Raw genomic sequence first — 14484 nt, forward strand, 5'->3', positions numbered from 1 at the left:
TCAGTACCACAGGGCACGGGGGACAACACAACCGCCTGAACATGTGATCCCAGGTCAACGTACTACCTGATGTAGACGAATATTTTTTTCTTTCCATCGTATCTTATTATACTGCAATAGCGGTCGAGGCTCGTCTTTCAGACACTGTCATATTTTCTTTCTTACGGCTTCCTTCAGCCAAAGGATTCAAGGCCTCGTTCCTACATTATCACGCAGCACCTACCTTACCTAAGGTATTCATGCCGTTGATAAAATCCACACTGAATCCCTATATTCCTTTCATTGCATTATGCATCTAGTCTGCCTAGGCTTCACATACACATTCACATACACATCTATATCCACCTTACGAGTGACACGCGACAAATCCTTCCCTCGTATCTAAAAAGTCCCAGGCTACAGCGGAAAACGGCACTCCCTTCCTGTTCATAAGGTCTAGGCCATCTCTCTGACTGGCCCACGCCCACAAAAGCAACAGCCAGCACCAACACCGCTCCGTCCCGTCTGCCTTAGCTTTATTACTATTTCTACACGAGGTCCCTAACTTTTGCCGGTTTCCGTTCGACTGGAAAGGTAACAGGTCGTGTGCTTTCCCTCCCATTTTATTATCTACCCATATCACCCTCTGCTTGCATCACCACCGTGTCCTACTGCTTTTCCCTCCGTCATCACCACCATCTCATATTCCGTCCTCGCCGACCCCTCCGCTTCCCGGCCGTCCCCCTCCTTAAGCCTCCGGTGCCCCCTTTCTCCACCGTCTTACGACCGTCGCCGGCGCCGCTTTATCCTGGACCGCCCCCGGATTTCCGCCCCTGAACCCCTAAAACAAATCTATCTGGCTTTGGTTTCTCCCCCCCCTTCAACCCTCAACCTGATCTCTCCAGCATTGATATTCGGACTCGCTTGTTCGCAAACAACTCCCGCAACTCTCCCACTCACGTCTCCCAGAATTTCTGGCCCGCCAATTATTTGGACCCCGCCATCTCACTCCCCCCTCTCTCAACCGTCCTCCCTTCAGCGCATACCCTCACCTCCTTATTTTTCACCCATCGCTGCACTCGCGTGACCATGACAACATCACCAACCAACCTGGATTTTGGCCATGTGCCATTCTTGGACCTGGCCTACGACAACAATGAATCACAGGACTCGGCTCGAAAACTCATCCTGACACTCATGCCAGACTGGGCGAGCCAAGACTCAAACGTTGAATTTGTGCGTTTTACTGATGGCATCACCAATACTCTGCTAAAGGCCGTCAACCACCGTCCTGGCATGTCCAAGCTTGATGTTGATAAGGATGCTATCCTACTCCGAGCCTACGGTCATGGAACTGCTGTTCTCATTGACCGTGAACGTGAGGCTGAGAACCATGAACTGCTCATGAGATATGGTCTTGCTACTCAGTTGCTTGCCCGTTTCAAGAATGGCATGATGTACCGTTATCTCTTGGGTAAACCTGCACGTGCCCAGGATCTTCGTGAACCTCTAATACTATCTGCCATCGCTCGTCGTCTTGCACACTGGCACGCAACTGTACCTTGCTTGCCGGACCCCAATCATAGTCGGGACGATAAGCATGTAAATGGCGAGACCAAACCCAATGGACTTGCCAATGGTAACACCGGCACCAATGGTGATAGCCAGAACAAGGGGAATACCAACGGTATTATGAACGAAGACAACAAGTCTCGCCAAGAACAGATTGATAATACAGCCCCTGGAAAAGCTCCGCCTAATATGTGGACAACCATGCAGAAATGGATCTTCGCCTTGCCCACTGATACGGACGCTCAGCGGCAGAGGCAAGCACTGCTGCAGGCAGAGTTGAAAGAGATGGTCCAAAAACTCAGCCAGCGGCCTGGCTTGGGGAAGAACGGGGTAAGTTCATAACCGCACAGTTACCTGATGGCAAATGTTGACCTATGTGCGTAGCTTGTATTTGCGCACTGCGACCTTCTGTGTGCCAACGTTATCATCCACGGAGACGATGAGGCGGCCCCTACCGTCGACTTCATCGATTACGAGTATGCTACACCATCGCCGGCGGCTTTTGACGTGGCGAACCACTTTGCAGAGTGGGCAGGGTATGACTGTGACTACTCGGCTGTACCCAGACAGGATCAACGACTTGCATTTGTGAGGGAGTACATCAAATCTTACTTTTCTTTAACCGGCGAGGAGGTCGATGAAGAGGAAGAGGTTCGGAAACTGATGACCGAGGTCGATGCGTACCGAGGAGTGCCAGGATTTTACTGGGGTATCTGGTCCCAAATCCAAGCTGTCATTTCCAAGATTGACTTTGATTATGCTCAATATGCTGAACTGCGATTGAGTGAATACTGGGCATACAAGGGCGTGGAGGATGGCAGCCGAAAAGCTTCAGGCCAAGAAATGCCATTGAGGGAAAAGACTTGGTGGTGCAACGAGTAGGTGAATCCACAGACATTCACCTGAGCATGGCATAGCGGCAATCGAAGCAGGGACTGGAGCAAGTGACACTATACTCTGTATTAATTGTCAATCAGTAAGCGAGAGCGAGATTTCCTCTGTGGCTACTGTGGGCGGGGAAACGATTAAAGGCGCGTCGGAAATGGGAACGGACACGACGAGCAACGGTTACAAGGAAGCCATTTTTGCCCTTGTTTCTTTTTGGATCCAGGTCTGGCTTCTCAGAACCGACGGCTCTGGCGTTTCCGTTCTTGGCTTTTCCCAGACCCCCCCCTCTTCTCACGTTCCCTGGATGCTCTCTACTTCGTACATGACGAACAGCCAACCACCCTCGTCCATTCCTAGGGCTGGGCACGACCCCATTCCATTGATTTGATTTTTCTTCATTCTCTTTTCTTGTTTGTTGTCATTGTTGCACGTTCTTGCAATGTTATGACCATATAAAGAAAGCTCAACAGCGGATAGGATGGCATCAAGGGATAAAGCCATTCAACATGAGCGATAGTTACTGCAGCCAGAGGAGTAGATAGGTCATAAATGAGTTGTCTCTTCCGCATGCTTATAGCTATTATAATTGAACTTGCAGTAGATGGGTCTTTCTAATATAAATATGGACATTCTCACATACAATACCTCATGGAGGACATGACCACATATCTATGGGAGAGAAAAACCACGGTCTGTCGATGTGATGCCTTGATAATACTCGGCATCAACATATGATTTCATCGTGCTCTGCCTCATTACCGAGACATTTCGGACTGGTCAATTTACTTGAATGTTAATTATTATTTAGGCCGACAGGAAAAGGCGGGCATTGTCCAACCACATGCAGCTACACTCTCATAGGCCAGAACCCGAGGGACAGGTGCATCACCAGAAGCAGCATCTTGCGTTCATCACACCCGCTTAGCCAACCGGGGAGATGTCCCAAGATGGCTAGAAGAGGAGGGCAGGCGGCTGTCTACAGTAGGTACATGTCTTGGTCGATTCAGGTAACAGCAGCAAGGTATGACTGGATGGTGTGGCGTATGGAACAAGCAGACCAGCAGACGTGGCTGGCATTGGAGATGAGAGATAAAGGTGAGAACCATGAGACGCTTTGGAGCAAGGTAGGGTCTGACGATGTAGTGTCACATCAATAAGCCTGGGGCAGGCTGGGGCATTTGAATGTTTGCCGCTGAGCTGGGAACATGGCCTTGCAATAATACCTACCAGGCTACCTTAGTACCTAAGTGAAGGCAATAAAACTTAGGAGATGATGAATATACCTGGGTAAGTCAACACTACGCTTAGGAGAATCTTTGATGAGTTTATTTTGGCATTCTTTATCAACCTCTGAGGTTTCCTAACCCCCTGCGCGAGGCCAGGGTATCGTCGTTTAGTGACTTTTGCAAACTTGCCAGGTGGGGGGACGTTTTCTGATTATTTTACTCAACCCGTACCATACTTAGCATAGGTACGACATGTCTGGTTGCAGGTTTTCCTTGAGATTGAGGTCATCGAGATGAAGAACGAAATTAAATGTCGACACTTGCTCCGTCGAGCGCCAGGAATGGGCTGGCTTCAACTTTCAAGAGCTTTATCATAGGTAATCCATGTTTGGCTAAGGTAGGCCGAGCTGGGGAGGGGGGAACAAGGCAAGGTGCGGTAATAACATAAGGTGCTGCAGGTCTTTCTCCAGAAGCCCAGCTCGCAATTTAGGAATTAATTACCTCCATGGCCATACCTCATGCTAATGTAAATGTCGCATAAATTCAGACATGGGCTGCCTTTTTAGCCTCGAACACCAACGAGATGAAGGGTCGACCAGGGTTATTTCCAAAACTCGTGGCTTTGCAACGGACGGTTGAAGAAGCGGGGACGCTTGGGCGTTGCCCGTGGCTTCTTTCCCTCTGCCCACCCTACCCTAGCCACCCTCCATTATTTCCTTCATACCTGGTACCTACCTCTAGTACCTAGGTCAGATAAAAACCAGGAAACGCAAGCAGGGAATTACAGGTGAAAGTGTTCCAGTTTTCATCTACCTTACCTAGGATAGTGCCTACCACCCTCCTTGGTGATTATTTCTCTTGTGAATGACTGTTCGTCCTTAAAACAAGGAGGAAATAAGTAGAGAAGTGATCAAGAAGACTAAGTATTATAAACAGTTCACCTTTGCAATAGGGAGTCTCTGAAACCTTGCATCAGGCATAACTTACCCGGTATCTAGCAACCTACTCTGTACTCCATACCCAAGCTTCTATTCCCTGATTTTCTTTTTTTCCCTGCTCTGTTTGGCCCATGCCTTCTACTCACGTTCGATTGAATGTGCACTTGTGCTGCATGCGTGGCCGCTAAACACTAACATCCTTGCATCTGCCTAAGAACCGTTGATGTGGGCGGTCCAGGGTTCCAGAAGCTGCTTCTTCTATTGGCTCCTTCGCTGGTTTCAAAACTTTGAGTTCCAGTCGGGAAGGAGCATGGTCCATTTTGTCGCCATCCAGCATCCACATCAACATGGACTTTGACATCCACAATCTTCTTCCACACCCACAATCCCGTCCCGTCTTCCGTTGTCGGGTTGTCAGTGACACTGCACGCTCCTAGCTCATGTTCACAAGCTTACCGACTTTTATTATCAACCTAGGTAGGTACCTAAGTCAGTCATCCTCTTTGAATTGGGGAAGACCTCGGATAGCAACCAAAAATGCCTGAAGAGAAATGTCTACCAGGCCCCTCCGGTTCTGACTTCTGACAGTCAGTCTCCAAAAAGAGCTTGGGCCAGGCCCGGGGTACCTGAGCTACCCAGCTTTTACCAGGCGACTACACCTCACTATCTCCATCTCACTTACCTCCTAGCTTCCTTCATTGCCATGGGATTGGGTAAATTGTCCCGGCTATACTAGACTTTACTACCCAGGATATGGTAATAGCATGACGCCTCAGCCATGGTCTCCAGACTCTCAGCTTCACAATGTCATCTCGGCAAAGACAGATAAAAACCCTTGATCAATGCTTCCCAAGGCCGCTCAAATTTCCGCTGATCTCGCAAGGTCGTAGTCGATCACTCATATGCAGGGAAGACTGTGTCTTTGGAGACAGATAAAGACGGACACGCTACCAATGTTCAGTACAGCAGCATAGTCCCATACATACATACAGGTGCCTCCAGCACAACACCTCCATTTGCAGTAGCGTCGACAACAGGGACGAACATGGGGTGACGGTCCTCCTCAGGTGCTGCTGGCCTTTTGCTCGTCAACTATCTTCCGCGCTTTATCACTTTGGTTCTCCGGTCATCTCATTTCTGACTCTGAACCAGATTAGACTAGACAACCCCGAGGGTTTCGGTCGGAACTTTTAGGCGCATTCGCCACATCATCCTAGCAATCTGTCTCCCTTGGACAATCTCAAACCCAGCCAAGCCAGGCCGAGAGCAAAGCAGTGAGAGCTACCTTGGGTCTGGGAATTGGTCAAGTAGCCTCACCAAACGTCCTCTTGTTCTTGCAGCTCTGTACCGCCAGGAAAGTCAACAGCCCCACTGAATCTTCTCAGCCATAGAAAGAATGAAACGTAATGGAGGGTCAAGCGCGTACTGAAGCTGTCCACGTTGCGGCGAGACATGGCGCTGCAATTCGAATGTGAAAAGGAACAATATCAAACAAAGACAGTACCAACGCTAAGGATCGGCCAACATGCACATGCACCGCCTACGATGACAAGCGTGGGTGCAAAGCCACAGCAACGGCTTGAGCTACGCCCACGTTGTCTCAGTTCCTGCAGCCTCTCTACTCTATCCGTAATAAACAATGGCTCTCGAGAAATGTAACAGGCGGCACCAAAGCCAGCTGGCCAGATGGACATACTGTGCTCAGCTCTTGACATTCTCGTCGATTGACGCTCCTCCCGCTCGATAACCGTTGTACCTGGGAGGCTTGGCCACCTTCCATGACAGGGTTACGACCGAGAAGGGGCTACTGCCCCGACAAGGCTACCATGGCAAGGTCACCGTGATGGAGCATGCGGACGAGGGGGCGAGCTGGGCCAGCAGGGCGAACGGGACGAACAGCTCGCGCAGGGTTGTGGTGCTGGAATCGCTCTCATGCCTGGACTCGTGGCTATTGCTAGGACCCGGTTGGTGGGTGGTTCCCCGCTGTCTGTCATTGGGATCATGGCCCTGGGATACCTCCAACGATACTGACATGCCAATATTCGCACTGACTTGTCCAGCGCTGTACAACTAATCACATACCGTGCCAACATGGGCTGAGAAGCACGGCCCTTTCTCACTCTGCCGCCCAGTCTTCAGTCGAGAAGCTCTCCTGTATTCAACTAAGTTCGACAGCGAATACAAAGCGCTGTACCCTGCGGCGCCCTTGCAATCCGCGCTTTATACCTAGCTGACTGCGGGCTCCAGACGGATCCAGGCCCAGAGACCGCACCGCATCGTTGTCGGCACTATCTCCAAATCTGCCGTGACGGGGGAGCTATGCCCCACCTTGCTCACTCTTTGCCCTCACTCCCTCGCTGTGCCTCACACATGGCCGGGGCCTTGGGGGGTGAGGGCCCAGCACAATGCAATGTCGTGCGCTCGTGCCCTCTGATAAATCTTGGCTCGTTCATTCGTCTTGATTTCTAACATCTCCACGAGAGCCTCCGGATCGATTTTTGATATTGCCCGTCCGGGGGGGCTCATGCTCTCGTTTTGTTAATTATTCCTTCTAATCCTCTTCGTCTCTTGCTTCGGGCGACGGCTGCCCACCTTCTGTTGTGTACCACCGACAAATGGCCACTGGCAGATGCGAACAGTAACCAGCCAGCGAACTTCCCGGAAAGGCGACAGTCATGCTCAGCAGCTCAAGCACATTCAACAGGAACTCATAAAAGTCGGCTCTGGACGAGATGAGATGATCTGGTCCAGAGATGAGCCGGGATGACTACACTCCACGGGGCCTATCCGACCCGGAGTCCCATCTTGATCTTGCGGGCCAACGTCAGCGACCTCAGGTTGATACAGGCACTGGGTCGGAGGCAGTTGCACCGTCACAAAATTTACAAGGTCGACATGTTACTCTCAATGCCATTGTCGAGGTCGATATGCTGCGGCACAAACTTCGTGCCCTCGAAAATCTTGTCGAACGTTACGGTACGCTATGTTCCGCTTTTCATCACTTTGGAGCGCTGTCACCAATATTTTTATCTTCCACAGTCTGTGGCGAATATACCGAGTCATATCTAATTCTCACTTTTGTAGGCATTTCATCACGCATCCCCTCTCTTTCTGAAGCTGAGGAGGCCCGCGCTCTCCAGTACCGCTGTGAATGCCTCGAAGCTGCATGTAAGCAACAGAGTAAGTGAAAAACCTCGTTGTGCACAGTCTATCTTGCAACCTCCTGTAGAGTATCTGATGGGTAGAACTAACAGTATAGACATGGACGTTGCCTGCGCTTTAAAAAGCTCATCTCCATTTCCACCACCTCAAGGATATACATCATGGCTCGATCATCATGTTGCGCATCATGATCAAGTAACACACTCTCTCCTCTCAGCAGCTTCTACTTCTATTACCAACTTCTCAAGGGCACCCTTTAAGTGTTGGGACGAACAATGCATCCACTATGTCTATGGATTCTCGACGCCTCTGGAACGGGACAACCACATTCGACTGCACTTAACGAAGAATGCAGGTGAATCTGGATCACTTGTGCCAGCCCAGAGCTCTTCGAATGCTTCCGAAATACCAGAGACAGGCAGCGGTGCTCTGCCTCGGGACCGGTTACCGCCTATTCAACCTCCAACCACACTCGTAACGACTAATCTCCCTCCTCTACCATTCCCGACACCCTCAACCGCCTCCACAGCGACGACAAGAAGGGACCACAGTTCAAGCTTCTCTTTCTCGGACCCCAAAACTGCGCTGTCAAGAAGCGGCGAGGAAACCACATCTGACCCACAGCTGCCTCCTCTTAAAAGAGCTCGCGTCGGACATGATCGTCTAAAGTCAATAGGGGAGCTGAAGCTACTCCACAACAACGACCCGTGTCTTCGATGTCGAGCTTCGAACGGACCTGTAGGTCATACCATTATCTGCTGAGTGACCTTGAGTGCTTACCATTCTAGTGTGATGCAAACAACCCCTGTTCCCGATGTTCGGGGATGCCGTCATCCGAGTCCGAGGTACATTGGAGTATCTTGGGATGTTATCGTGGATCAGTGACCTCTCTTGTTGATGTTTTGCTTCAAGGTACCGGTGATTCTTTGTCCAGCTTTCCGCTTTAGCTGACCCTTGATAGGATCGTTCGCCTGGTCACAACCCCAAACACCACTAACACCCTCTTATCCTCGGCGAGGGAGCATCAACAATCAAATACTCGCCCAGAACCCCACTTTGTCGGTCATAAAAAGGCCTGCCTGGAGGCTCGATTTTCAGGATACTTTTTGGTGGCAGGATGGAGAGCCTGGCCTTGACGAGCGTATTAATCAGCCTCTAGCTTCTGGGTACCACGATCAAGGGACAGGGCCACCTGTCCTGCAGCTCATTGCTTCTAGCCCAAGTTTCCGGGGTGCTGCCTTTGATCTTCTGGAGCTGTTGAGTGCCAGCGGCCAACTTTCGATGTCCCGGGAAGAGGAACAAACGACACATCCTTCACTTTTTCGCGTGAAGCAACTCCTGCGCGAAATCATATTTTACGATACTTCTCAGCCGAGTCAGTTACTACGAAGCGAGGGCACCTATCTTCCGCGCACGCCTGTTGATCGTCGCCCGTCTACAGAGCGCAACGTTTCCTTGAGGGAGTGCACACGACGGTACTTAATCTCTCTGGATTTCGCAGCTTCTATTTTACCTACTATGGGCCTGAGGCAATGGCTAGGGGTTTTCATTTCGATCTGCATCTTTAGTGCTGTTAACACCATATTGGTTGACATTGCCTTGTCGTTTCAAGGAAGCGATCCATCGCAGGCCAGCACGACACCCACGGAACGACCTGACCAAGTCATTCGAAGTGTCTACCAAGCCCTGGTCTCTCTGTTCGCCGCCTCGAACGATCCTTTGTCTAATGTGTCTGAGCTCGAAGACCCCATCGCCCGTAACATTGCAAGAATCATCCGTCGAGATCAGTGGCCACCACGGCATTTGTTCTCGAGCTTTGATTTCCTTATGAATCTCGGTGTGGGGGACATCCCTAATGCTGGCTTCAATGGCTTTGTTTTGCCCAGAAGGCAATCGTTGGATTTAAGGGGCTCGAGGGGTTTCCCCACAGCACAACTAGAGAGTACGGCAGGACAGCTTTTCCTGAAGTCTACGCCATCCCTTACTTCAGCAGGTCCATCGTCACAATACATACCTTCTGGCTCGCGGTCGGATTTTCCTTTGCCTGGTCAGTTCTCATTGCCAGGTGATGTTGGAGGACGTGCCCGCAGGCATATGATAAGTGACGATGTGTCACCACGCCTTGAATCCCGGCGACTTTCAGGTGAACCAATCTCTCCGTCAAGGCTAAAACCACCTTCTCGTCGAACTTCTTTACGCCGCGTGTACTGCGACAAGTGTAATGAGCATCCAGATGGCTTCCGTGGAGACCACGAGTTACGTCGCCATATTGATGCCAAACATTCGGCTACGGTCAAGCGATGGGTTTGCAAAGAACCCAAGAACCAAATGCCTTCGGCCCCCCAACCAGTGATTCCATTGTCAAGATGCAAAGCATGCTTGGCACAAAAGCGCTATGGCGCATATTATAACGCTGCTGCACACCTCCGCCGCGCACACTTTCGACCTCATCGAGTGGGTAAAGCTAGTGGTGACTGGCCATCCATGAGTATTTTGAAGGACTGGATGCGAGAAGTGCGGCAATCAGTCGATGTTCCGGAAGAGCATATCTCCAGCGGTGAAGACGACATGGATGAGTATCCAACACCCGCTGACTACAGAGATCCGATACCACAACAAGTCCCCGCGATTCCTGATGCATTACCAACAATTTCTGCCTTAGGTCCATTACTTTCGTCGAGTTCTATCGAACCATCAATACCAATCGAACGAGCAAGTCCGTCTCGAAGGCCTACTGAGAATCGCACCAGGTGCCCTCATCCAGATTGTGGTCGTGAGTTTCGTGACCTGGCTTCTCACATGCTTACACACCAAGAAGAGCGGCCTGAGAAATGCCCTATTGTAACATGCGAGTACCATACGAAAGGATTCGCGCGCAAGTACGACAAGAATCGCCACGCTCTTACTCATTATCGTGGAACGATGGTATGCCCATTCTGCCCTGGTGTTGGCAGCCCTTTCGAAAAAGTCTTCACTCGTGCCGATGTCTTCAAACGGCACCTAACTGCTGCCCATCAAGTTGACCAGACAGGCCATAGCAGCGGCCACCGGCTACCAGGGGGCGATGATCCAGTAGGCACGAAAGCAAGGTGCTCCATATGCAAGAACGGTTTTGGTACTGCGCAAGACTTCTACGAACATCTGGATGACTGTGTGCTTGGCGTAATTGTGCCAACCACAAATACATCAAGTCAGCCAACCCGGCTGCAAGGATCTCCCCAATAACATTTGACCGCAAAATGGGCTGTATAATTGACAGGACTACGACGATGTCCGATGAAAACTGAACGAACGAGACGGCTGGGATTATATTGAACGATAGGGGCAGTGAAGCGATTCTTCATTATTCATTCTTCATCTACTACTGCTTCTTCTTTTTCCGCTCTCCCTTCCCTTTTGTTATTTTTAGCATCATTAAGAGTACGTGCCTGGTGCACCACAGGAATAAGTTTCGATTCTAGATACCACCAAGAGTTAAGGCGGCATTGGTCGCATTTTTGTTTTACTATCAGCATATCCTTTGATCAGGCACTATATATTTATATTGATATTTGAGTCTAGTGCGTAACTTGGAGTTGCAACTGACCCATTATTTGTCGTTACATCTCTTATACGTCACCAACCCTTTTTGATCATTGGCCAGACAAGACATGAAATACGTATTGTGAAAGCCCAAGTCTGGGCTGACCTATGTTTCATCCGATTCCTCTCCCTTTTTACACACATAAGAATAATACCTGTATCGTACGAGAACTTTTAATTTTCGAAATCAGGAATGACTAACTAATGATATATTAAACCCAGACGCCAAGATCATGCTATAAACCGCTGACTGCTACAGAACAAAATGTGTGACGCAGTGATTCGCTACGAATACGACCCTGCTTGGACATGATCACTTCGAATTAGAATCATCAGACGGCACAGCCGTCTTCTCATTAATTGGGTCAACCATGAGAGACTCGTCGCGACGACCAATGTGCTTGGGGCTAGAGCGCTTGAAGAATTCATGAATCTCTGGCGAGAACTCGCCGTCATCGGGCATGGCACCTTCAGTCTCCTTGGGACCGCGGCTGGCCTGGACAAGCTCCCATTCGGTACGCATATCCTGGACTTTGGCCCGCCAGTCAGCCTCGGGGTCGTAATTCTTACCGAGGCCTCGGAAGCGCTCCCACAGAGACAAATGCGTAGGGTTGACAGCAACACCGTGGTATTCACTCTCCTTGCCATCCCGAATATAGTACCAGCGGCGCTCCTGCTCCTTAAGATCAAGACCAGTAGTATCGGGAAGGAAGATCCATGTCAGAAGCATACCAGCGAGACCGAACCATGGGACGACGTAGAATTTGGTCTGGTCATCAATGTAGTTGTAGAGGACGGAAGCGAGAAGAGCGCCGGATTTGCCGATACAGGCGGAGAAGCCGTGGGCAGTAGCACGGATGGGCGTGGGGAATACCTCACCAGCCACGAGGAAGGTGACCGAGTTGGGACCGAACTGGTTAAAGAAGGACGAGATGAAGTACATGGCCTGGAAAGAATGGATTCCCGCAGGGCTGGTGTAGTAATCGAACTTGAAGGCGGGGATAACGAACATCAAGAAGCACATGAAGAAGCCCACTTGCTGCATCATCTTCCTACCGTACATCTTGTTATCGATGAGAAGAGATGCGAGATAGTAGCCGGCCAGGGAAACGGTGATATTGACAAGGTTCCAGGTCCAAGTAGTGAAGATGGACTTGCTGTCAGGAGAGATGACCTTGATGAATTGACCCTGGAAAAGCTTGTTGCCGTAGAAGAAGACATCGTTGCAGAACCAAGTACCAGCAGTGGCAAAGAGACGTCCACCGAAGTTGGAAAAGCAGTGGCGAAGAGCGTTAACGTCATAGCCAGTGACGTTGGAGCGCTTCTTTGCCTCAGCGAGCTGCTTACCAGCGCTGCGCATTCGGTAAGTACGATAGTAGAGGAGCCAGAGCGTACCGATGGCAGGGAATGCAAAGGACAGTCGGAAAGTATACTGGGCAGCCGACTTGCTGTAGGGAGGCGAGCTTTTTCCGTTGTTGAAGATGGCGAGCAGAACAATGAGGATGACTTGGTTCACGAACTGGCCCCAGCCCTGCATGAGGAATGCCGTGGTGACACGGCGACCACGGTGCAGGCGATCTTCACGAGTCGAGATCCTTCCACCAGAAGAAACACCTTCAAGAGAAGAAGTTGCTGTAATGGGGTACTCACCACCAACACCGAAACCGTAAAAGAAGAGAGACCAGGCATAACAGATAACCCAGCCTTGAAGGGTAAGACCCCACGAGGCAGTGAGCATGAGCAGACCGATAAACATGATGGCAGCATCCTGAATGAGGCCCCATCGGCGACCGACCCAATCTCCCATAACCTACGAGCAGTCAGTACAATGGAATTTACCATATACAGGAACAACAGAAGGACAGGGAGAACTTACACCAACAACAGCCTGGCCAACCATGATACCGATAATTTCGAGATATGTCACGGAAGCAATCCAATTGTGAGAGCAGGTAGTGGGTTCCTTGCCCCAGCAATCAGGCCAGACGGCTTTGAAGAGAGGCTCAAGATTGCCAATGGAGAAAAGGACATAACCCTCCAGACCAAGACCGGCGCCAGGAATGACAGCATGGCGGAAATACCACGAGAAAGGTGATAGAGGGTCCTCCTTGAACATAGACCAAGCAGTCTTGGCCTCCTCCTTGGCAGCATCGTTGTCAACCTTTGAAACGAAGCGATAACGCTGAGCCAGTGGCAGATCAGCCCAGTAGACACCGTCCTCAGTGTAGGAGTCGTCTGGGCGGGTTACATGGCTGAAGATGCGACGCTCATCAGCAGTGGCATATGCGATAGGCTCATCTGAGATTTGCTCAGAATCGCTGTCTGGAGGACCGTGCGGGACAGGGATCTCGCCTGGGATTGTAGACTCATGATGATGGTGCCTGTGAACCATTTTGAGAGAGGGCGGTTGGAGTCTCGGGTTGAGATCCTGGTATGATGGTGAAGGTGCTTTGATTCAAGGGAATCCAGCAATTGTGTACGGGGGTTTGTTGTTATGAGGAGGCAGGAATAGCTAGGTGGAAGAAGGTGTAAATTCCACGAGCAAAGCGAAAATGCTAACCACCAACGGGGGAGAAAAGTTTTATACTGGAGGCAAAGAAGAATTGCCGAGGGCCCGCGTTAGATTGGGTCGGGGACAATTGAGGAATTCAAGACTTGGAATTGCCTTGTCTTGGCTCTGGAGAGAAACGAGAACCCAACGGCCTTCAAGGCGCGAGGAAGGGCAGTATTTGAACTACATCACGACCGAGATAGTAGCAACAAGAGCTAGGATATTCAAGACGAGTGTGATGGGCATCTCGAAGAAGCAGCAGCCAGTAAGAAGACGTAAATTAACCTCGTGGGAGAACGTGTGGACGAAAGTCGATCTCTGGGGTCAAATTGGGAGGGTGTGCAGCAAAGGATAGCTCCCGTGTCCCGTTCCTTGACCGAAAGCAACTGTCGCCGCCTCGTCCTCGCCTCAGGGACCAGAGCCAGAGCCAGAGCCAGAGCCAGAGCTTGAGCTTTGCGGCAATGTACCGTACCGACGTATGTATGCGTGGGAGCTGTCGAAAACAGTGAGGAAAAGCGGGCTATAGGTTTAGCTCTAGAACTACTAATGTGAGAAACACCAGGGGGAGAGGGTGAGGGAGGGGAGG

The 14484-nt window shown here is 50.6% G+C and overlaps 3 protein-coding genes across 3 annotated transcripts; 2 read left to right on the plus strand and 1 right to left on the minus strand.

Annotated features, from left to right (window-relative positions):
- Positions 1 to 1068: 1068 nt before the first annotated feature.
- On the plus strand, positions 1069 to 2433 carry FSUBG_12082 (ethanolamine kinase; the record flags this gene model as incomplete). Its single annotated transcript, XM_036676835.1, has 2 exons — positions 1069 to 1881; positions 1936 to 2433. The coding sequence occupies 2 exons, from the start codon at positions 1069 to 1071 to the stop codon at positions 2431 to 2433; spliced, it is 1311 nt and encodes a 436-aa protein (XP_036532449.1).
- Positions 2434 to 7356: 4923 nt separating this feature from the next.
- Positions 7357 to 10990, plus strand: FSUBG_12083 (uncharacterized protein; the record flags this gene model as incomplete). The annotated part of the gene is made up of 5 exons (XM_036676836.1): positions 7357 to 7579; positions 7688 to 7771; positions 8121 to 8503; positions 8554 to 8677; positions 8727 to 10990. 5 exons carry the CDS (start codon positions 7357 to 7359, stop codon positions 10988 to 10990), a joined length of 3078 nt encoding a protein of 1025 aa, XP_036532450.1.
- Positions 10991 to 11660: 670 nt separating this feature from the next.
- FSUBG_12084 (inorganic phosphate permease) lies at positions 11661 to 13739 on the minus strand (the record flags this gene model as incomplete). Its single annotated transcript, XM_036676837.1, has 2 exons — positions 11661 to 13157; positions 13224 to 13739. The coding sequence occupies 2 exons, from the start codon at positions 13737 to 13739 to the stop codon at positions 11661 to 11663; spliced, it is 2013 nt and encodes a 670-aa protein (XP_036532451.1).
- Between the last annotated feature and the right edge of the window lie 745 nt (positions 13740 to 14484).

The sequence above is a fragment of the Fusarium subglutinans genome (genome assembly GCF_013396075.1).
Source record: "Fusarium subglutinans strain NRRL 66333 chromosome Unknown NRRL66333_c0000247, whole genome shotgun sequence".
Taxonomy (NCBI): domain Eukaryota; kingdom Fungi; phylum Ascomycota; class Sordariomycetes; order Hypocreales; family Nectriaceae; genus Fusarium; species Fusarium subglutinans.